Here is a 23,233-nt window from a genome sequence, read left to right as displayed (position 1 = left end):
ACCCTCCAACATGACAATGCCACCAGCCATACTGCTCGTTCTGTGCGTGATTTCCTGCAAGACAGGAATGTCAGTGTTCTGCCATGGCCAGCGACAAGCCCGGATCTCAATCCAATTGAGCACGTCTTGGACCTATTGGATCGGAGGGTGAGGGCTAGTGCCTTTCCCCCAGAAATGTCCGGGAACTTGCAAGTGCCTTGGTGGAAGAGTGGGGTAACATCTCACAGCAAGAACTGGCAAATCTGGTGCAGTCCATGAGGAGGAGATGCACTGCAGTGCTTAATGCAGTTGGTGGCCACACCAGATACTGACTGTTACTTTTGATTTTGACCCCCCCTTTGTTCATGGACACATTCCATTTGCTAGTCAAATGTCTGTGGAACTTGTTCAGTTTATGTCTCAGTTGTTGAATCTTGTTATGTTCATACAAATATTTACACATTAATTTGCTGAAAATAAACGCAGTTGACAATGAGGGGGTTTCTTTTTTTGCTGAGAGAGCGATATCGCTCTATATACACACACACATATATATTGAGAGCGATATATATATATACATATATCTAGAGCGATATTTATCTTTGTATACAAAACACCTGCTCTTTCCATGACAGACTGGCCAGGTGAATCGAGGTGAAAGCTATGATCCCTTTTTGATGTCACCTGTTAAATCCACTTCAATCAGTAAAGATGAAGGGTAGGAGACAGGTTAAAGACTGAGTTTTATGCGTTGAGACATAGATTGTGTATGTTTGCCATTCAGAGGGTGAATGGGCAAGACAAAAGATTGAAGTGCCTTTTGAATGGCGTATGGTAGTAGGTGCCTAGCGTGCAGGTTTGTGTCAAGAAATGCAACGCTGCTGGGATTGTCACGCTCAGCAGTTTCCCGTGTGTATCAAGAATGGTCCACCACCCAAAGGACATCCAGCCAACTTGACACAGCTGGGAGAAACACTGGCGTCAACATGGGCCAGCATCCCTGTTGAACGCTTTCGACACCTTGCAGAGTTCCTTGTGCCTATCGTCAGGTACTTACATTTATTGTATTTTTTTTACATTATGATATATTTGATTTTCAAAATACCCCGTCTAATACTGACATGCAAGCGACTAATCACAAATCTACAGCCATCAACATACTGTTGTCCTGCACATCTAATGTGCTTCCTTGTGTCTTTCGTCAGAATAAACACCAATCAACTGGGCTCGCTGGCTAGACAGTCCTTTCTTTAAAAACACTATGCAAGAGAGTTAAGAAGTACGATCACATATGTTACGCTGGTGCTGAAACCAGTCTTCTTGGCTTTGTTGGACAGCTGTAACACCGGGTTACAGTTTGTACTTAAATCTGCTTGAAAATCTATGGCAAGACCTGGTAATGGTTAAAGGTGTGCAAAGCTCTTATGAGACCTTTAACCATTACCCAAGAAGACTCACAGCTTCAATCGCTGCCAAAGGTGTTTCTAATATTCAATCCGGGTGGTGAATATGTTTTTCTGCATTTATCCTCAAACCGGCTACTTTTTTCCTCATTGTTAGACGATTTGATGTGTAATTGTTGTATCAAATGGTTAAATAGCACCTTAAACAGTATATAGCTATAAATAGTACAAGCCCTAGTAAGGTAGTGTTGATGGTGGACTGACTGTATTATTTGGCATTAATAGACTGGTTTTACGCACTACTTTCTATTAGAGCGCGAGGACGGCGGCAAATGTCTGTTTATTGCTATGGTCATTAATTGTACCGCACAAATGGAATGGAAATCCCAGAAGTTTGATTTGGTAGTAGCAACAGCAGATATTTTAGTGCAGGGGGTTTTGAGAGAAGGGCTTGCATCCAGGATCTGTTAAAGCTTTTCTTTTGTGAACAAAATGTGCAATTCACACTCCGACCTGTGACAGGCAGTAATACGCAACACAGCGTCTAGTCTGCCGGAAATTAATACAAAAAAAGTTAAACGGTGAACAAGAACCGTTTCCAGGTTAGCGTTGCTATTTATGGATTTATTAACACTCTGGAACTGAAGATATGACTAATTTAACTGCACAATATCACACACTTACCACATGTAGTCTTTAGTTCGCATTGGAGACCAGACGTTGTCAATAGAAGTTATCTAGGGGACGATAGCTAGCTAGATACTGACGTTAGCAAGCTGCTAACAATGGCTAACTGTATTGTTTTTCACACTCAAATAGCCTCCATCATGGAGGTGCTAGCGAATGCAGCCGTGGCAGAGATCTGTAAAGTCGTAGACGACGACTATGCAGTGTTTCGTTTGGAAATAACTCAAACCCAAAAAGAAAACAGGACATTGCGAAGGAAACTACAGCTACTGGAACTGAAGGTGGCACGGGAGCGCGTCCTCGCCAGTCCCAGTAGTGTCAAGATCATCGACCGATACAGAGGAATGGCAAGAGGTACATTTAGCAAAGGCCGAGGCTGTAAATATATGTCTGTCGCCTCCTGCACATGTGTTCAGATGTGTGACAGCGGCCCAGCTGTGAGGTCATCCCTTTACGTTCTCTATGCTGCCACCTACTGATATGTAAATCAATCTCTCAGTGCAGCGCAGCTCATCTCTCAGGAAAAGTAGTGGTTTCGAAAGGAGTGGACATTTAGAAAGGAACCATATAAGAAGATGTGGGGTTTTTAAAAGGTGCAACTCAAGACTTCGTTTGGGTTATAGGACTTTAGTCGTGGTCTGCACTCTGCAGAGATGACCGCAAGGAATTTCAGTTATGCAAAGAAAATGTCTATTGTGAGCTGTCTTTGAACGTTACCTACAGGTAGCCATGTATGTAACTATGTTTTCGTAAATGTAAGTACTAGCTAACGTTAACTACCTTAACTTTTTTTTTACAATATTTGAAATATAATTGATATATCAAGTCATTGTGGTTCCAGCACTTCTCGAAATCCACCCTTCCCAAAATGCCCACTTTCTAAAGGGATGACTGCTCTGAGAGAGGATGTAGCAACTGGACCCTATTGAGATGTGTTGCCAAGAATTGGGTCTTGGGCAGTTTTTGGATATTATGCAATAATTCCACTGATTACTTAGCTAGCTGTCTTGCTCAAAGACACTCATTCTAACCAGATTCTTAATTTACTGCACTTGTTATTTACTCAATGAAAACAATGTGATGCATGGAATATAATACGTCAATCAATAAATAGTATATCAAGAAGTAATGAGAAGTGTTGCCTTACATCCTGGCCAATTCTAGACAGTGTCAATAGTGTACAGTTGAACATTGACAGTAGCTAACCTAACCACCTCTTTCCCCCCCAATCACTCTCTCAGGTGGACATCTCACTGGAGGCTACAGGAGCTTTGTGAAACCAGCGGGACATAATACATGGAGAGATGACCAACCAATCACTGTTGATGAGGGGAGTGGAACCTCAACCCAGCACATTATCATGATAGAGGTTAGTGTAATAGTGTTGCATAAAAAATTTGCTACTTTGTAAATCAAAGTATTTCAGAAAGGCTCCCCTCAGCTATTCACTTGTTTACATGTACATCCTCATGTATCTGCCATAGGGGAGCTTGTGAGACTTCCCTACAACATTGTTATACAATTGAACTCATGTACTGATAACCTCCTCTCTTTTTGTGTCAGTCTGCAGAGGCTGCAGGTCCTGGAGTCAAGCAGGAGAGGTCTGAAGGAGAGGAGGACCTACGGCACAGCAGAGACATTCGGACTGGAGCAGCTAACGAGCCCCCTGTAGCCATGGAGGACCCCACCACCCCCCCAGTGCAGCCCAGGACCCGACGCAGAATCACGGAGGTCAGTGGAACGCCGAACGCCGTCCTCAAGTCAGAGACAGACTCCGAGACTTTAACGGGGCTGGGGCAACTTGGCTGTCCTCTTGCTTCCCGCTCAGAGTATTTACTTTATGGTAACACGAGCCAGAGGACGGTGAGGTCCCATCCGTATTCAAGTGACTTGTTACAGACACAGAATGGCCCGTCCTGTTCATATGCTGCAGAGACAGAGATGATACCTGGTGACATGCCTTTGGTCTTGGATACACAGACTAATTCAATGACAGGGGACTGGAACCAGTACAGTAGTAGTGTATACTCTGAAGGGGTCCAAGATAATAAAGGGGAGGGGCTGGTCGTAGATGAGGTGACTGTGAAAGTGGAGGGCGGTGCTCCTCTGACATGGAATGCAGACCAGACTCATTTAGGAGAAGGACACTCGCAGGGAAACACCAGTGACTTCTTAGACTACAGGGAAAGCTTAGAGACAAATCTAAATGTTGCGACCCACTCCCCTTTACTCGCGTTCAGAGATCGCGACCCAGTGTCCACGTCGATGGCACCTTCCAATTCACACGGCCGCATCCTTTTCGATCAGGTATTGTACTCAAACAACAGGGCTAGAGCGCAGGCTCAGGGAGGGGGAGCAACATCAAACAACAGTAAAGAGAAACGGTTCCTCTGCATGTTCTGTAACAAAGGCTTCAGCTGCCCCCAGAAGGTGGAGATCCACCAGAGGGTCCACACAGGGGTGAAATCCTTCAGCTGTACACAGTGTCATATGCACTTCGCCAAGGCTGGCAACCTGAAGAGGCACCATATGGTCCACACAGGGGAGAAACCATTTAGCTGTAGCCAGTGTCACATGCGCTTCGCCCAGGCTGGTGACCTGAAGAGACACCAGAGGGTCCACACAGGGGAGAAACCCTTCAGCTGTACCCAGTGTCACATGCGTTTCACCCAGGCTGGTGACCTGAAGAGGCACCAGAGGGTCCACATGGGAGAGAGGCCGTTTACCAGTACGCAGTGTGGGAAGAGGTTTTCAGAGAGGAGATACCTCAGGATACACCAGCAGAAAAAACATTCCACTAAATAAATTCTGACATTTAGATCAAACCCTGCGCTAAAGGAAAATATACATTTTCATTGTTGTAAGCAGAAAATATCCACAGATTCATATAGAATAACAAGAGTAACAGATTTAAATGTTGAATATTCCTGGGTAGAATATTGCATCCAGACATTGTGTGGAACACCTTCCTAATATTGAGTTATACCCCATTTTTGCCCTCAGAACAGCCTCAATTCGTCAGGGAAATGACTCTACAAGGTGTCGAAAGCTTTCCACAGGGATGCTGGCCCATGTTGACTCCAATGCTTCCCACAGTTGTGTCAAGTTGGCTGGATGCCTTTTGGGTGGTGGAACATTCTTGATACACATGTAAACTGTTGAGTGAGAAAAACACAGCGGCGTTGCAGTTCTTGACACACTCAAACCGGTGCACCTGGCACCTACTACCATACCCCATTCAAAGGCACTTAAAAACGCGACACTGTCTACACAGGTTGACTCACCTGCACCCGCTTTCTCCCGTTGTGCTATTTGCAAACCAACTGTTCTGGGGAACTGCAGTAAGCTTCATAATGAAGAACGCAATCTGCTTTATCTCCTAACGTATTGCACAAGTTTACTTAATAGGATCGGGCCCTTTTTTAAAATTCTTGCCTAAAATGACATCTAATCTAACTGCCTGTAGCTCAGGCCCTGACTTGATACCATTTGAAAGTAAACACTTTGAAGATTGTGTGAATGTGGAATTAATGTAAGATAATATAACACATTAGATCTAGTAAAATATAATAATACAAAAAAAAAACATGTTTGTTCCATCATGTTTGAAATGCAATAGAAAGTCCATTTAGGATTCTGTGTAATTTAGATGTTGTCCACAAGATGGCAGCAGTGTGTGTGCAAAGTTTCAGACTGATCAGTTTATTAATTGTTTTATTTTATTTCACCCTTTTATTTAACCAGGTAGGCTAGTTGAGAACAAGTTCTCATTTGCAACTGCAACCTGGCCAAGATAAAGCAAAGCAGTTCGACACATACAACAACACAGAATTACACATAGAATAAACAAACATACAATCAATAATACAGTAGAAAAATCTATATACAGCATGTGCAAATGAGGTAGGATAAGAGAGGTAAAGCAATAAATAGACCATGGTGGCAAAGTAATTACAATATAGCAATTACACACTGGAATGGTAGGATGTGCAGAAGATGAATGTGCAAGTTGAGATACTGGGGTGCAAAGGAGTAAGATAAATAAATAAATAGAGTATGGGGATGAGGTAGATTGGATGGGCTATTTACAGATGAGCTATGTATAGGTGCAGTGATCTGTGAGCTGCTCTGACAGCTGGTGCCTAAAGCTAGTGAGGGAGATATGAGTCTCCAGCTTCAGAGATTTTTGCAGTTCATTCCAGTCATTGGCAGCAGAGAACTGGAAGGAGATTGTAGATGTTTAGTGTAAGTCTGGAAGGAGAGTTTACAGTCTAACCAGACACCTAGGTATTTGTAGTTGTCCACATATTCTAAGTCAGAACCGTCCAGGGGTAGTGATGCTGGACGGGCGGGCAGGTGCGGGCAGCGAACAATTACACCATTTTGTATCAAGTCTGCCAGGAATTTGCCCAAATGTGCCGAATTGGTCAAGTTATACATTTTAAGTAGCTACAAATATAAAAATGTATTGAAAAACAGCAAAGAAATAGTTAATACGGTATTGATAAACCATCCTGTGGCTATTTCCAAATACCCCAGTATACACGGTTTACTTCCCAAGCCTAGTTCCTAATGTTTTGTACACTTGGTGTATAAGCCTAAAAAGTCTGTTAGATATTGTGTTTGTACTGTGTAGTCTATAATGATGTTCACAAATGCCTATTTCATTACTTCCATTCAATACTTAATTTTTTTCCCTTTTAATGAGCATATGAATGCAGATTTGTAGTTGACATGTATATTTGTGGTGTATTTAAAACTTGTTTGTTTATTAATAAACACAAAATGCTACTCTTCTAAGACTATCATTGAGGCTCTCTTTAATATACATCACATATGATTTCACCCTATTCTGCAAACATCCAACAGCACTTTATAACCATTATACACTGACTAAATATACCCACACATACCCACACACTAACAAACACCTACTGGTCATGTCAAAATAGTTTTGTCAGGTTTGTCTGACTTTTGACTTATCATAGCTGACTCATATTTACCCACATCATATTTATGTCCTCCATGATGGGTTTAACAACAATGAAATCATTCTCTAACTACAGTATAGGACTCGGATGTAGTGGGGATTGATAAACACTCCGTGTTTATCTGTGTGTGTGTGTGTACCTGAGGGAGTGTATGTCTGTGTAATCTGTATCACTTGTCTCTTCCAGGAGGAGGGTCTGGAGGTGCTGCTGGTGAAGGAGGAGGGGTGTGAGGAGGGTCTGGGGAACATGGTCATGGAGGACAACCAGACTACACCTCCTCCTGAACCCACAGAGGAACCAGCTGAGCAGCACAGGACCACACACAGTCTCACTGAGGTAAACCCACTGTGAACTACAGTCTGTTTGGTATTAGGCCTCTCAGAGTATGAGTGCTGATCTAGGATCAGTTTGTCTTTTAGATCATAATGAATAAGACTACATAGACAAGTGGGGACCTGATCCTCAATCAGCACTTCTACTCTGAGACTCTTTGTGGATACGGGCCCTGGGCATCTCAGAAAAGGGCCTAAGGAATCCAGTTCAAAGTTTTTTTTAAGACTAAAAAAACTCCCAGCTCAGAGTAGGTTTTAGGATGATGTAAAGACACTGTTCAGACAAACTCTGAGCCAGGAGTAAAATCAACTCATAAAAGTTTGTCAGCTGGTAAACTCGACAGTTGACGCTCATTGGCATTGTCTCAAATAATGGGGAATAACCAATCGCAATGAGGCATCGCCAGCTGTGAACTCTAGAGCAGTGATTCCAAAACTGGGGAGGCAGTGTAATTTGGAAATTCGTTTTTCTCTTGTCATGTCAGTCATTGTATACCTTAGAGAGCTATTTTGAACTTGTCAGAAATGTCCAGATCAACTAGCCCACGTCAGCTAACATTTTTTAGCCCATAGATTTTTTTGTAATGCTTGAGTTACTCAAATATTACGGGATGTTCCGCAATGCTGGATAGGGGGGCCTGAGTGAAAAAGTTTGGGAACCCCTGCTCTGTAGCACGCTTTAGACAACCACAATGAATGTGACTGTGAATGTTGCAATAGTAAATCGTTTGATATCATTTGTCACCTGACACGATCACTTTGCCTAGTCTTAATTATTGCCTATATAATATGTTGGCATGCATATCCTTTTTTTAAAAGTATTTTTTTTAACCAATTATGATGGGTTGTTAAAAGCAAAATGTTGCTGTTATGTCAACACACTCGTCACTCCTTTTTAACAACTCTATATCGCTTTGGCACAGTAGGCATCAAGTCACTTGTCAATAATGTTACATGCAACATTTTACTAAAGGTCGATTAATTTTCATCGAACACAATCAAAGTTAACATAAGCTCTAGATGCCTTCCATTGCTACAAAGGGATAGCTTGGCATAACGTGTAGGAAATTCAATAATTAAAGAAAAACATGTTTATACTTTTTTTTTTTGCCTAGTGGTTATAAGTATTTAGACATATGTGAAATGGGCCTCATGAAATCTTTATCAAAAGTGCAAGATATAATGTTGCATGTAGGTCTATATTATTTATGGATTGATCATATAGAAATATCAAAACATTATTTGAACAACTCTAAAGCATTTGCAAGTGGCACAGGAACCACTGACTCGCTGCATATTTACCCATAAGAGTAGGAGTATTCTCAGCACTTACGACCAATTTCCTACTCTGACATGCTTTGTGGATACGGGCCCAGGTCTTGATAAATTTTGTCTTTAGTGTGGGACCATGTCTTTGAATTATCAAACCATTGAAGAGTGTCAAGTAATCAAATTAACTAACATGTTTGCATAATACTCATAGAAATCCCTCATTGCCCAATCAGAAGATGATCCATAGCAGGGTGCTGATATCAGATTTCTTGATCCAACATCCTCTCACTCTGTATCTCTTACAGTCAGTAGACATGGAGGATGGGAAGCCTCATCTGCTGCTGGTCAAAGAGGAGAAAGTAGAAGACCGACCAGAGAGTATTGACCTGCTGAGTGGACTAAAGAGGGGGGAGCAAGGTAAGGGAGAAATACATATAGCCTACATACAGTAATAGATCTTCAATGGGACTATTTTTTTATTTTCTTCATTCATAAAATGAAATCAATACAACTTATGTTTACATACAAAACACACACATTATAATTTCTGCACGTGTAGAGTCTTCTCTGCCATGTTTGTGAAGTCTATTTTCGAACCTCTTCCTGAAGGTGGTTGGCTGGAGGCTAACAGAGCAGACTGGGTGGCCATCTTGGATTCCCAGACCCAGACGGGTGCAGCTAAGAGCACAGGGGACAAGGTCACTGAGCAGGCCAGGACCAGAGGGGACAGCATCAACTTTGGGATGGGGAACAACACTGTTAAGCACAACCAGAAACAGACAGTCGATCACAAAACAACAACCGAACTTAGTCTCCATGACAACAGACTGGCTGAGACCAGGGCGGGGCGTAGATTAGGTCTGCGGGGACAGGGACGTCCGTCCTGCTCCTATAGTTGTGATTCAGAGAGACTGATGGGGCCTCAGGTTAACCCCCTAACAGGTGCTGCCTTCAGCCTGCCTTCTATAGGATCTATCAACTGGAACATGGACCCTGCGACAACACAGACACTCCCTGGCCTTCATCCTCCTCACACTCTCCTAATGTTAAACCAGACCTCAGACAATACCAGTGCCTCAACACTAAATGGCTACACAAGCCCATTGACAAATGACAGTAGTAGAGATGGAATCAGTAAAGGTGGCAGCGCCAAAGAGAAGCGATTCCCGTGTTCGTTCTGTGGGAAAGCCTTCAGTTTCCCCAAACAGGTGAAGATCCACCAGAGGATGCATACGGGGGAGAAACCGTTTGTCTGCCCCCTATGCCGGGCCAGTTTCTCCCACCCGTCCAACCTGAAGAGGCACCAGAGGGTCCACACAGGTGTGAAACCCTTCAGCTGTACCCAGTGTCACATGCGCTTCACGCAGGCTGGCCACCTGAAGAGGCACCAGAGGGTCCACACGGGGGAGAAGCCCTACAGCTGCCCCCAGTGTGAGAAGAGGTTCTCCCACCAGCACCATCTGAAGATGCACCTTAAGATCCACACAGGAGAGAGGCCGTTCGCCTGTACGTTACCTCAGGATACACCAGCAGAAAATACACACAGCCTTGTATAGATTGTAGTGATATGTAGTATTAGCTAGTTTAGTGTACAGTGACATGTAATGTAGTACTAGTTAGTTTGTAGTTAATTCTGTTGGTTTTGGATGTAGTGGGGAACTGGATGAGGTGAACTGAGGAAAGAATGAGTATGATGAGACAGAGTAGATGATATGGTGATGATGGTGTCTGTAAAAATGCTTCAATGATAAATTGATAACCTTGTCTTTTTTGTTTGATGCTGGTGTTTTATAATGAGGAAATTATAGTGCCTTAATTCATGTTTACTTGACATAAAGTAGTGAAGATGTGCGTACTGTAATGTTGAACCTTTTCCAAAGCGAGGGAACCAGATTTACAGAAAAAGGTAAAGTGTTACCATAGTGAGAAAAGTTATTCTACTTGTCACATATATCATTTGTGCAATGTGTGTGACCATTTAAAAAAACATTAATTACAAAATAGACTCTGCTGACTGACTGACTTGGTTATTTTTGTATCATTGCAGGGACTGAGTTGCCCTTAGCTCAGTCAAACCAAAACATTATACTTAATTCTTGAATCAACACATATGGAATTTTTTTATGAACTCCAATGACTCCATGTTGTTAGGTACTTCAATCACAGTGTTAAAGATGGGCTTGACTGTGATTAACATTTTATTATATAATTTCATGTTTCTGTAAGTACAGCAAATAGTTTCTTAGAAAACCTTTATGCTTTTCTGTTGAATTTGGTGAATATCTATATAATCATTATATATATATATATATATATATATATATGTGTATATATATAATCAAATGTATTTATATAGCCCTTCTTACATCAGCTGATATCTCAAAGTGCTGTACAGAAACCCAGCCTAAAACCCCAAACAGCAAGCAATGCAGGTGTTGAAGCACGTTGGCTAGGAAAAACTCCCTAGAAAGGCCCAAACCTAGGAAGAAACCTAGAGAGGAACCAGGCTATGAGGGGTGGCCAGTCCTCTTCTGGCTGTGCCGGGTGGAGATTATAACAACATGGCCAAGATGTTCAAATGTTCATAAATGACCAGCATGGTCAAATAATAGGTCTGGGACAGGTAGCACGTCCGGATTCCATAGCAGCAGGCAGAACAGTTGAAACTGGAGCAGCAGCACGGCCAGGTGGACTGGGGACAGCAAGGAGTCATCATGCCAGGTAGTCCTGAGGCATGGTCCTAAGGCTCAGGTCCTCCAAGAGAGAGAAAGAAAGAGAGAATTAGAGAGAGCATACTTAAATTCACACAGGACACCGGATAAGACAGGAAAAGTACTCCAGATATAACAAACTGACACTAGCCCCCCGACACAAACTACTGCAGCATAAATACTGGAGGCTGAGACAGGAGGGGTCAGGAGACACTGTGGCCCCATCCGATGATACCCCCAGACAGGAAGATCACATCAGTGACTCAACCCACTCAAGTGACGCACCCCTCCTAGGTTAGGCATGAAAGAGCACCAGTAAGCCAGTGACTCAGCCCTTGTAATAGGGTTAGAGGCAGAGAATCCCAGTGGAAAAAGGGGAACCGGCCAGGCAGAGGCAGCAAGGGCGGTTCGTTGCTCCAGAGCCTTTCCGTTCACCTTCACACTCCTGGGCCAGACTAGACTCAATCATATGACCCACTGAAGAGATGAGTCTTCAGTAAAGACTTAAAGGTTGAGACCGAGTTTGCGTCTCTCACATGGGTAGGCAGACCATTCCATAAAAATGGAGCTCAATAGGAGAAAGCCCTGCCTCCAGCTGACAATTAGGAGGCCTGCGTCTTGTGACCGTAGCGTATGTGTAGGTATGCACGGCAGGACCAAATCAGAGAGATAGGTAGGAGCAAGCCCATGTAATGCTGTGTAGGTTCGCAGTAAAACCTTGAAATCAGCCCTTGCCATGACAGGAAGCCAGTGTAGGGAGGCTAGCACTGGAGTAATATGATAAAAATGTTTGGTTCTAGTCAGGATTCTGGCAGCCGTATTTAGCACTAACTGAAGTTTATTTTGCCACATTTTTGGACAGAAAGTATCTGATTTTTGCAATGATGGAAAAGAGCTGTCCTTGAAACAGTCTTGATATGTTCGTCAAAAGAGAGATCAGGGTCCAGAGTAATGCCGAGGTCCTTCACAGTTTTATTTGAGACTACTGTACAACCATTAAGATTAATTGTCAGATTCAACAGAAGATCTCTTTGTTTCTTGGGACCTAGAACTAGCATCTCTGTTTTGTCCGAGTTTTAAAGTAGAAAGTTTGCAGCCATCCACTTCCTTATGTCTGGGCAATTTTGGGGCTTCACCATGTTTCATTGAAATGTACAGCTGTGTGTCATCCGCATAGCAGTGAAAGTTAACATGATGCTTTCGAATGACATCCCCAAGAGGTCAAATATATAGTGAAAACAATAGTGGTCCTAAAACTGAACCTTGAGGAACACTGAAATTTACAGTTGATTTGTCAGAGGACAAACCATTCACAGAGACAAACTGATATCTTTCCGACAGATAAGATCTAAACCAGGCCAGAACTTTTCCGTGTAGACCAATTTGGGTTTCCAATCTCTCCAAAAGAATGTGGTGATCGATGGTATTAAAAGCAGCACTAAGGTCTAGGAGCATGAGGACAGATGCAGAGCCTCGGTCTGATGCCATTAAAAGGTAATTTACCACCATCACAAGTGCAGTTTCAGTGCTATGATGGAGTCTAAAACCAGACTGAAGCATTTCGTATACATTGTTTGTCTTCAGGAAGGCAGTGAGTTGCTGCTTAACAGCCTTTTCTAAAACTTTTGAGAGGAATGGAAGATTCGATATAGGCCGATAGTTCTTAAATATTTTCCGTGTCAAGGTTTGGCTTTTTCAAGAGAGGCTTTACTACTGTCACTTTTAGTGAGTTTGGTAAACATCCGGTGGATAGAGAGCCCTTTATTAGGTTCAACATAGGAGGGCCAAGCACAGGAAGAAGCTCTTTCAGTAGTTTAGTTGGAATAGGGTCCAGTATGGAGCTTGAAGGTTAGAGGCCATGATTATTTTCATCATTGTGTCAAGAGATATAGTACTAAAACACTTGAGTGTCTTTCTTGATCCTAGGTCCTGGCAGAGTTGTGCAGACTCAGAACAACTGAGCTTTGAAGGAATACGCAGATTTAAAGAGGAGTCCGTAATTTGCTTTCTAATAATCATGATCTTTTCCTCAAAGAAGTTCATGAATTTATTACTGCTGAACTGAGAGCCATCCTCACTTGGGGAATGCTGCTTTTTAGTTAGCTTTGTGACAGTATCAAAAATAAATGTCGGATTGTTCTTATTTTCCTCAATTAAGTTGGAAAAATAGGATGATCGAGCAGCAGTAAGGGCTCTTCGATACTGCACGGTACTGTCTTTCCAAGCTAGTCGGAAGACTTCCAGTTTGGTGTGGCGCCATTTCCGTTCCAATTTTCTGGAAGTTTGCTTCAGAGCTCTGGTATTTTCTGTATACCAGGGAGCTAATTTCTTATGAGAAATGTTTTTACTTTTATGGGGTGCACCTGCATCTAGGGTATTGCGCAAGGTTAAATTGAGTTCCTCAGTTAGGTGGTTAACTGATTTTATTCCTCTGACGTCCTTGGGTAGGCAGAGGGAGTCTGGAAGGGCATCAAGGAATCTTTGTGTTGCCTGTGAATTTATAGCACGACTATTGATGCTCCTTGGTTGGGGTCTGAGCAGATTATTTGTTGCAATTGCAAACATAATAAAATGGTGGCCGATAGTCCAGGATTATGAGGAAAAACATTAAGATCCACAACATTTATTCCATGGGACAAAACTAGGTCCAGAGTATGACTGTGACAGTGAGTAGGTCCAGAGACATGTTGGACAAAACCCACTGAGTCGATGATGGCTCCGAAAGCCTTTTGGAGTGGGTCTGTGGACTTTTCCATGTGAATATTAAAGTCACCAAAAATTTGAATATTATTTGCCATGACTACAAGGTCCGATAGGAATTCAGGGAACTCAATGAGGAACGCTGTATATGGCCCAGGAGGGCTGTAAACAGTAGCTATAAAAAGTGATTGAATTAAGAATTAAGATGCAAAGATGTCTGCAGAAAGAATGGGGTGTCAGCTATGACATGACACCTTGAGAACATCTATTTGGGTAATTGAACTACAGTAATCGAAGTTGATTTACATCCGCTAACAGAATTACGGTAACGGAATTACGTTATGGGTCCCCTATTTGTACCCCTATTTGTACTGTACAGAAATGCATAATTATGGATTTCAATGTTCATGGTAATGAATTCTGAATAGGTACACACAGGTAGGAATATGTGATATCCACCTTTGCATATTTGGGTATTAATCTACACACAGGCTATTATTCTAAAGCACTCGACCCCCCCAAACAAGACCACAGTTGGTCCGAACCAGACAAAATCTAAACCTATCATGTACAGATGAAGTCGGAAGTTTACATACACTTAGGTTGGAGTCATTAAAACTTGTTTTTCAATCACTCCACAAATTTCTTGTTAACGAACTATAGTTTTGGCAAGTCGGTTAGGACATCTACTTTGTGCATGACACAAGTCATTTTTCCAACAATTGTTTACAGACAGATTATTTCACTTATAATTCACTGTATCACAATTCCAGTGGGTCAGAAGTGTACATACACTAAGTTGACTGTGCCTTTAAACCGTTTGGGAAATTCTAGAAAATGATGTCATGGCTTTAGAAGCTTCTGATAGGCTAATTGACATAATTTGAGTCAATTGGAGGTGTACCTGTGGATGTATTTCAAGGCCTACCTTTGAACCCAGTGCCTCTTCGCTTGACATCATGGGAAAATCAAAAGGAATCAGCCAAGACCTCAGAAAAAAAATTGTAGACCTCCACAAGTCTGGTTCATCCTTGGAAGCAATTTCCAAATGCCTGAAGGTACAACATTCATCTGTACAGACAATAGTACGCAAGTATAAACACCATGGGACCACGCAGCCGTCATACCACTCAGGAAGGAGAGAGATGAACGTACTTTGGTGCGAAAAGTGCAAATCAATCCCAGAACAACAGCAAAGGACCTTGTGTAGATGCCGGAGGAAACAGGTACAAAAGTATCTATATCCACAGTAAAAACGAGTCCTATATCGACATAACCTGAAAGGCCACTCAGCAAGGAAGAAGCCACTGCCTCAAAACCGCCATAAAAAAAGCCAGACTACAGTTTGCAACTGCACATGGGGACAAAGAGCGTACTTTTTGGAGAAATGTCCTCCAGTCTGATGAAACAAAAATAGAACTGTTTGGCCATAATGACTATCGTTATGTTTAGAAGAAAAAGGGTGAGGCTTGCAAGCCGAAGAACACCATCCCAACCGTGCAGCACGGGGTTGGCAGCATCATGTTGTGGGGGTGCTTTGCTGCAGGAGGGCCTGGTGCACTTCACAAATAGATGGCATCATGAGGAAGGAAAATGATGTGGATATATTGAAACAATATCTCAAGACATCAGTCAGGAAGTTAAAGCTTGGTCGCAAATGGGTCTTCTAAATGGACAATGACCCCAAGCATACTTCCAAAGTTGTGGCAAAATGGCTTCAGGACAACAAAGTCAAGGTATTGGAGTAGCCGTCACAAAGGCCTAACCTCAATTCTATAGAAAATTTGTGTGCAGAACTGAAAAAGCGTGTGCGAGCAAGGTCTACAAACCTCACTCAGTTACACCAGCTCTATTGTGGGAAGCTTGTGAAAGGCTACCCAAAATGTTTGACCCAAGTTAAACAATTTATAGGCAATGCTACCTACCAAATACTAATTGAGTGTATGTAAACTTCTGACCCACTGGGAATGTGATGAAAGAAATAAAAGCTGAAATAAATCATTCTCTCTACTATTTTTCTGACATTTAACATTCTTTAAATAAAGTGGTGATCCTAACTGACCTAAGACAGGGAATGTTTACTAGGATAAAATGTCAGGTATTGTGAAAAACTGAGTTTAAATGTAGTTGGCTAAGGTGTATGCAAACTTCCGACTTCAACTGTACATCGACGTTTCACAAGTTTGGACATCACAGTAGAGTTCAGTGGAAAGTATTCAGACCCCTTGACTTTTTCCACATTTTGTTACGTTACAGCCTTATTCTAAAATGTATTAAATAAAATATTTTCCTCATCAATCTACACACCCCATAATGACAAAGCGAAAACATGTTTTTAGAAATGTTTGCAAATGCGGGGGCTCCCAAATGGCGCAGATTCTGGGTTCGAGTCCAGGCTCTTACGCAGCCAGCCGCGACCGGAAGTCCCATCGGGCGGTGCAAAAACCAAGCAATGAGGTCGAAGGAATTGTCTGTAGAGCTCTTAGACAGGATTGTGTCGAGGCACAGATCTGGGGAAGGGTACCAAAAAAATGTCTGCATCATTGAAGGTCCCCAAGAACACAGTGGCCTCCATCATTCTTAAATGGAAGAAATGTAGAACCACTAACATTCTTCCTAGAGCTGGCTGCCCGGCCAAACTGAGGGAGAAGGGCCTCGGTCAGGAAGGTGACCATGGTCACTGTGACAGAGCTCCAGAGTTCCTCTGTGGAGATTGGAGAACCTTCCAGAAAGACAAAAATCTCTGCAGCACTCCACCGACCAGGCCTTAAATATAGAATAGCCAGACGGAAGCCACTCCTCAGTAAAAGGCACACGACAAACCGCTTGGAGTTTGCCAAAAGGCACCTAAAGAACTCTCAGACCATGAGAAACAAGATTCTCTGTTTTGATGAAACCAAGATTGAACTCTTTGGCCTGAATGCCAAGCGTCATGTCTGTAGGAAACATGGCACCATCCCTCTGGTGAAGCATGTTGGTGGCAGCATCATGCTGTGGGATGTTTTTCAGAGGCAGGGACTGAGAAACTATTCAGGATCGAGGGAAAGATGAACAGAACGAAATAAGAGAGATCCTTGATGAAAACCTGCTCCAGAGCGTTCAGGACCTCAGACTGGGGCAAATGTTTACTTTCCAACAGGACAACGACCCCAAGTACACAGCCAAGACAATGCACGAGTGGCTTCCGGACAAGTCTATGAATGTCCTTGAGTGGCCCAGCCAGAGCCCGGACTTGAACCCGATTGGACATCTCTGGAAAGACCTGAAAATAGCTGTGCAGTGACGCTCCTCATCCAACCTGACAGAGCTTGAAAGGATCTGCAGATAAGAATGGGAGAAACAACCATTGGGAGAAACTCCAATTCTATCTCGGGGATCTACAGACAGTACCTTGGACTTCATAGTATAGTTTTTGCTCTTAGATGCACGGCCATCTGCGGGGTCAACTGTGGGACCTTTATATAGACAGGTGTGTTTCTTTCTAAATCATGTCCAAACAATTGAATTGGCTACAGGAGGACTCCAATTGAGAGATGTAGTGACATCTCAAGGATGCTGAAATGTACAGTGTCTTCAGGAGTATCAACAAAGGGATGTGGATACGTATGTGAATTAGATAATTCTGTATTTCAATTTGAAGAAATTTGCTCAAATGTAAAAATAAAAAATATATGTTTTCACTTTGTAATTATGGAGTATTGTGTGTAGATGGGTGAGAATTGTTATCTTTAATCCATTTTGAATTCAGGCTGTAACAACAATGTGGAATAAGTCAAGAGGTATGAATACTTAATGAGGTCACTGTACATTTCAGTACATACACACAAAGTTGGTCACATGGGGGAGAGCTGTTGTAGCGTGAGGTGTTGCTTTATTTGTTTTTTTTAAACCAGGTTTGCGGTTAACTTGTGCTATATTAGATGGAAGGGAGTTCCTTGCCATCATGTCTCTGTATCAGAGGAGGCTGCTGAGGGGAGGACGGCTCATAATAGTGGCTGGAATGGCTATTCCATTAGCTACAGCTATTACCACAAGCTCCAATTAAAGTGCCACCAAGCTCCTGTGCTCTGTATAATACTGTAGATATGTCGGGACCAGTTTGTTACTGGTCACCCATTCTAAAACTGACTGCAACTCCATGCTTAGGGTCACTTTGTTTAGGGTTGCAGTGATTTCACTAGCTGTGGTTGCTGACACATATAGGGTTGAATCATCAAAGGCTGCACTGAAATGTAACAGTATAGCTCTCACAATCTTCTTATTATCAATTTATTTTAACCAATCATCAGTCATTTGTGTCAGTAGTACATGTTGAGTGCCCTTCTCTTTAAGAATTCTGAAAGTCTATATTGGTCAAACACCATTTTTCCCAAGTTTGCTAAGAACTGGCAGCAAGCCGATAGGTCGGCTGTTAAAACCAGTAAAGGTCACCTTACCATTCTTGGGTAGCAGAATGACTTTGGCCTACCTCCAGGCCCGAGGACAAATATTGATCAATAACAATACTTTTTTCCACCTCTCTCACAGTAACAAAATTCAAACTTTGAATGCTTTTTTCATTACTTGTTTTTTTATGCATGAATACGATGGTTTTCTGTTCGTTCTTGGCATTTCCTGCCTACGTTTGCCCACTTTGCCAATGAAGTAATCATTCAAATGGTTGGTTATTCATCACAAAAGCATTTGATGTTGCCAATCTGACTTGAGGAAAGATGTAGTTGAATTTGTATTTCTGCCCATAATTTAATTTGAAGTACTCAAGTTTGTTTTCTATAATTCTTTATATCATTGATCTTGGCTTCATAATAACGTTTCTTGGAAGAAGCAATTTCATAAATTCATCAAATGCAGCATCTGGGTGCTTCTTACAAATATTTGTGTATGATCTTATACATTATTTTAGGCCCAGCTTTTGGAACCTTGGCTTTCCTTGATATAGCCACTATATTGTGTGCATCCAATGGATACGGATATAGCTTTAGAATATAGTTCTACAGTATTAGTACCAATGTGATAATTACATGAGGACTACACAGTTCCTGTTGTCACGAGTCCGACCGAGGGTGTTTCCTTTTCCCGGACGGGTGGCGCTCGGCGGTCGTCGTCACCGGCCTATTAGCTGCCACTGATTGTTTTTCCTCCCCCTCCTTGTATGTTTAGTGGTAGCACCTGTGTAGGGTTAATTAGTTTGTCTTTATTAGACAGCCGGCCCGCCTGGTTGTTGTGCGGGATTATTTCTATGTAACCTTCGGCTCTGTTGTAGAGGTACGTGTTTTGTGCCTGGTCGTGATTTGTTCCATTGTACATTTTTGATTCCCTGTGTTTGGGAACGTTACTTTTGTGAGCACCCTGTGGTGTGTTAGGCGCTATTAAAAGACGCACAGCATTGAACTCTCTGTCTCCTGCATTTGACTCCACACCCACGACACCCGGAGCATTACACCTGTGGTGTTTGTAAACACCGTGGTAGGTTGATTAATAACCTGAACCAGATTACAGGCACTGGTTACAGAGAAGCTTCCTCTTGATGAAAACCAGTCAATATTCAGGTCCCCAAGGAAGTAGCCCTCTCTGTTTACATCACAAGCTATCAAGCATTTCACCACATTATCTAGATACTGACTGTAAGTACTTGGTGGCCTATAACAACACCCTAAAATAATAAGCTGTTTTGTTTGACCAGCAATCAAAGCCTTTGCATATAACAATTTTTTTAGTATATAAAATGGTTTAAATCTGTATATATGCCTACATTTCCCAAAAATATAGACTCTTACCTTTCATTTGACACCCAATTTGACATGATCCTATGATGTTCACGTGTTGGTGTTGTCGTATCTTTGGCTATGCCGGATTAAGTGATATGACATGCTATTCTATAAAACTTCTTCACAAACCCTGGCTAACAAGTTGAATCAGGAATACAAAATTGGGTTTAATTATTTATTTACTAAATACCTAACTAATCACACAGAATTACATATACAAAGAATGAATAATACCTTGATTACAAATTACGTCATAAAGGAAAACGTCCCTAGCGGGCGGAACAGATATGACAGCTGGTTACACAAAAGAAAAGGGGCTGGGTTTGAGTGAAAGAGCGGGAAGACTGAGGGACAAAGGGAGAAGCTGTGCTATCGTAAATACAGTATCTTATGCATTCTAAATTACTTCCCATTTGGAAAAGGAAAATGCAATAAATATTTTCTCTGCGCTGCGCTTCGGTAGGTTGGTGGTAGAAGGAAGGCCATGTTGCCAAACCGAGTCCTTTGAAGAATGTCTCTGGTGGTCAATTGGATACATTGTAGTAAAGTCGTTGTGTGGTAGATGGGATACTCTGTCTGTTCTTTCCTAGCCCGCGTTTGCAGCTGCTGTGGCTAACTCAACGGCTAGGAGGTATCACTTCTGTAGTGAATAAGAGTTCAAAGTTCATACCATTCGCAACCAAAGCTCACTCTGAGGTTGGCTTAGTTCTGTAGTTGACATGTTAGTCCTTTTAACGCAGAGGCTGCAGACCTCAGGTACTTGGAACAGGAGGTTACATTTTCGTCAAGGCTTTATATAGTGGAGTGAGAAGGGTGTGTTTGAAAAGTTTTATAACCCATGTCTCTTCACAGGGGCGGGCCACTCAAATCTCTCATTTGGAAGCTAAAATTACATTTAATCTTTTCATTAATAATTTTATATTCAAACATTTAAATTGAACAACAATTCCATGTGAATCCGATAACTCTCCGATGTGTAGACTTTCCACGGTAGAGTTTGTCATTCTATCATCGATGATTATGTCTCAGATGACAACCGAACTGACATCATATTTATTAAGTACCACCGCATATGTTCAATTGGTCGGATTACCAGAATATAGTTCATTTCCCCCCACCTTCTGATGTTCCCAGAATCTCTATGTTAACCAAGGGGTTTTCAAATGTCACATCAGTAGGGTAGAGAGATGAAAAATGGGGGAAGAAGTATTTATGACTGTCATAAACCTAACCCCAGGCAAATGTCATGTCAGTTCTCATGGATCCTTTTACATGAAAATGGCCATTTGTTATGACAGTCTGCAGTCCATGCTGGGGGAGAGACTCTAAAGCGGCTGGTCACAAACCCTGACCCTGGATCAGAAGCCATTGCTCTTCCTTCCCGAGTCAGAACCAGGACCGAACCGCAAGGGACAGAGACTCCACCATTGCACAAAACACAACCAGTGGACAGGTGGACTGAACAACTTCAGTCCTGGTGGTCATCAGTGAGACAGAGGCTCCAGTCAGGGATCCAGTCTGCAGCCCAGACCATTCTCTTCAGGCTCAGTGCAGGGATGGAGCCGGACCTGGGGCTGATAGAGATAGACCCTCCTGTTCCTATGATACAAACACCAGAGTATCCATGATGAACTGAGCAGGTCACCCTGGGCTTCAGCCTTCACAGAGAGTTGTGGGAGACCCCCCTGGTGGTAGTCTAATAGGAAGTCTGTCTTCTCTTTCAGGATATCGTCTAATGCCTAGTGAATGGGTTCATAGAAGGTCTAGGCCTTCCTCAGTTACCTCATGGTTACCCCACCAATACAGGATGGGTGTTCAACACAAGAGGTATCTAGCCTATAACACAGCACACAATCCCAACAACAACAAGGTCAAGGAGGGAGCTCAAAGACTAACCACATGTGGGTGGTTGCTTCTGTTTCTACCTCTAGTGTCATTGGGTCACAATGTGAGAGGTCGAGCATTAGGACGGACGCTGACAAGCTGTACGCCTGCCCCACTTTTGGGAACTGCTTCACTGAGGCAAACTATGTGAAGAGGCACCAGATCGTTCTCACCAAGGAGAGGCCCTTCAAGTGTAAACTATGTTACAAGAGCTTCTTCTTCCTGAGTAACCTTACCAGACATAGGAGTGTCCACAATGGGGAGAAATCGTAGCACTGTAGCACTTGAGATGTACGCAGGGGTTATCTGTGCACCATTCTTTAGCTGACCTATTATGGTTGTCATGTGAAGTGTCTTGGCGTAAGAGTTTTCTTTGGATGACTAAGTGCCTCAGTTGAGCATCTGGGTATGCTCACATTCTCACATGACTTGTTGTTTGGTGTGCTGGCATTAAAGTGTAACACTACATTTCCCCCTCTGAGTTTGGATTTTCCTGTGTTCTAATCATAACAATATAATGTTGAGGAAAGCCAGTGTGTCTATGTATGCGGAAGACTCAACACTATACACGTCAGCTACTACAGAGACTGCAATGACTGCAACACTTAACAAAGAGGTACAGTTAGTTTCAGAATGGGTGGCAAGTAATAAGTTAGTCCCAAATATTTCAAAAACTAAACTGCTTGGAGTAACACTGTGATGGTCAAAACATATCGATACAACAGTAGCTAAGATGGGGATAAGTCTGTCCATAATAAAGCGTTACTCTGCCTTCTGAACAGCACTATCAACAAGGCAGGTCCTGCAGGCCCTAATTTTGTCACACCTGGACTACTGTTCAGTTGGGTGGTCAGGTGCCACAAAGAGGGACGTAGGAAAAATGCAATAGGCTCAGAACAGGGCAGCAGGCTGGCCCTTGGATGTACACAGAGAGCAAACATTAATAATATGCATGTCAATCTCTCCTGGCCCAAAGTGGATTTGTGAGAGTAATTGACATGTTGAATGCACATAGCTGTCTATTTGAACTACTTGCACACAGCTTAGACACCCATGCATACCACATAAGACATGGGACACCAGGGGTCTCTTCACAGTCCCCAAGTTCAGAACAGACTATGGGAGGCACACAATACTACATAGAGCCATGACTCCAAGTAACTCATGCAAGCAGTAAAATTAGATGAAAAAAACAGATACAAATACACCTTATGGAACAAGGGGGACTGTGAAGCAACATAAACATAGGCACAGACATATGCATACACACACACACAATAACATACGCACTATACACACACATACACATGGATTTTGTGTTGTAGATATGTGGTAGTAGAGTAGGGGCCTGAGGGCACACACTTAATGTGTTGTGAAATCTGTTGTAAATGTATTGTAAGGTTTTTTAAATTGTATAATTGCCTTAATTTTGCTGGCCCCCAGGAAGAGTAGCTGCTGCCTGGGATCCATAATAAATACCAATACACAATTGCCTGTACGTTGTGT

At 42.5% G+C, this 23,233-nt stretch overlaps 1 protein-coding gene across 1 annotated transcript; it reads left to right on the top strand.

Moving 5' to 3' along the window:
* Window positions 1-1,921: 1,921 nt before the first annotated feature.
* Window positions 1,922-10,698, top strand: LOC109894110 (uncharacterized). Its single transcript, XM_031828182.1, has 6 exons — window positions 1,922-2,423; window positions 3,311-3,438; window positions 3,633-3,800; window positions 7,247-7,396; window positions 8,970-9,081; window positions 9,274-10,698. Exons 1-6 carry the CDS (start codon window positions 2,168-2,170, stop codon window positions 10,218-10,220), a joined length of 1,761 nt encoding a protein of 586 aa, XP_031684042.1. The 5' UTR covers window positions 1,922-2,167; the 3' UTR covers window positions 10,221-10,698.
* The last annotated feature ends 12,535 nt before the right edge of the window (window positions 10,699-23,233 follow it).

The sequence above is a fragment of the Oncorhynchus kisutch genome, linkage group LG7 (genome assembly GCF_002021735.2).
Source record: "Oncorhynchus kisutch isolate 150728-3 linkage group LG7, Okis_V2, whole genome shotgun sequence".
Lineage (NCBI taxonomy): Eukaryota > Metazoa > Chordata > Actinopteri > Salmoniformes > Salmonidae > Oncorhynchus > Oncorhynchus kisutch.
Note: the sequence above shows the minus strand (reverse complement) of the source record. Positions and strands in the feature narration are given on the sequence as shown.

What these genes read in the sequence shown, in the direction of transcription:
- LOC109894110 (XM_031828182.1), top strand. Translation starts at nt 2,168, where the DNA reads ATGGCTAACTGTATTGTTTTTCACACTCAAATAGCCTCCATCATGGAG. An exon ending in AGCACATTATCATGATAGAG is followed by an intron (nt 3,439 to 3,632) that starts GTTAGTGTAATA and finishes TTTTTGTGTCAG; the next exon opens with TCTGCAGAGGCTGCAGGTCC. An exon ending in ACTAAAGAGGGGGGAGCAAG is followed by an intron (nt 9,082 to 9,273) that starts GTAAGGGAGAAA and finishes CTCTTCCTGAAG; the next exon opens with GTGGTTGGCTGGAGGCTAAC.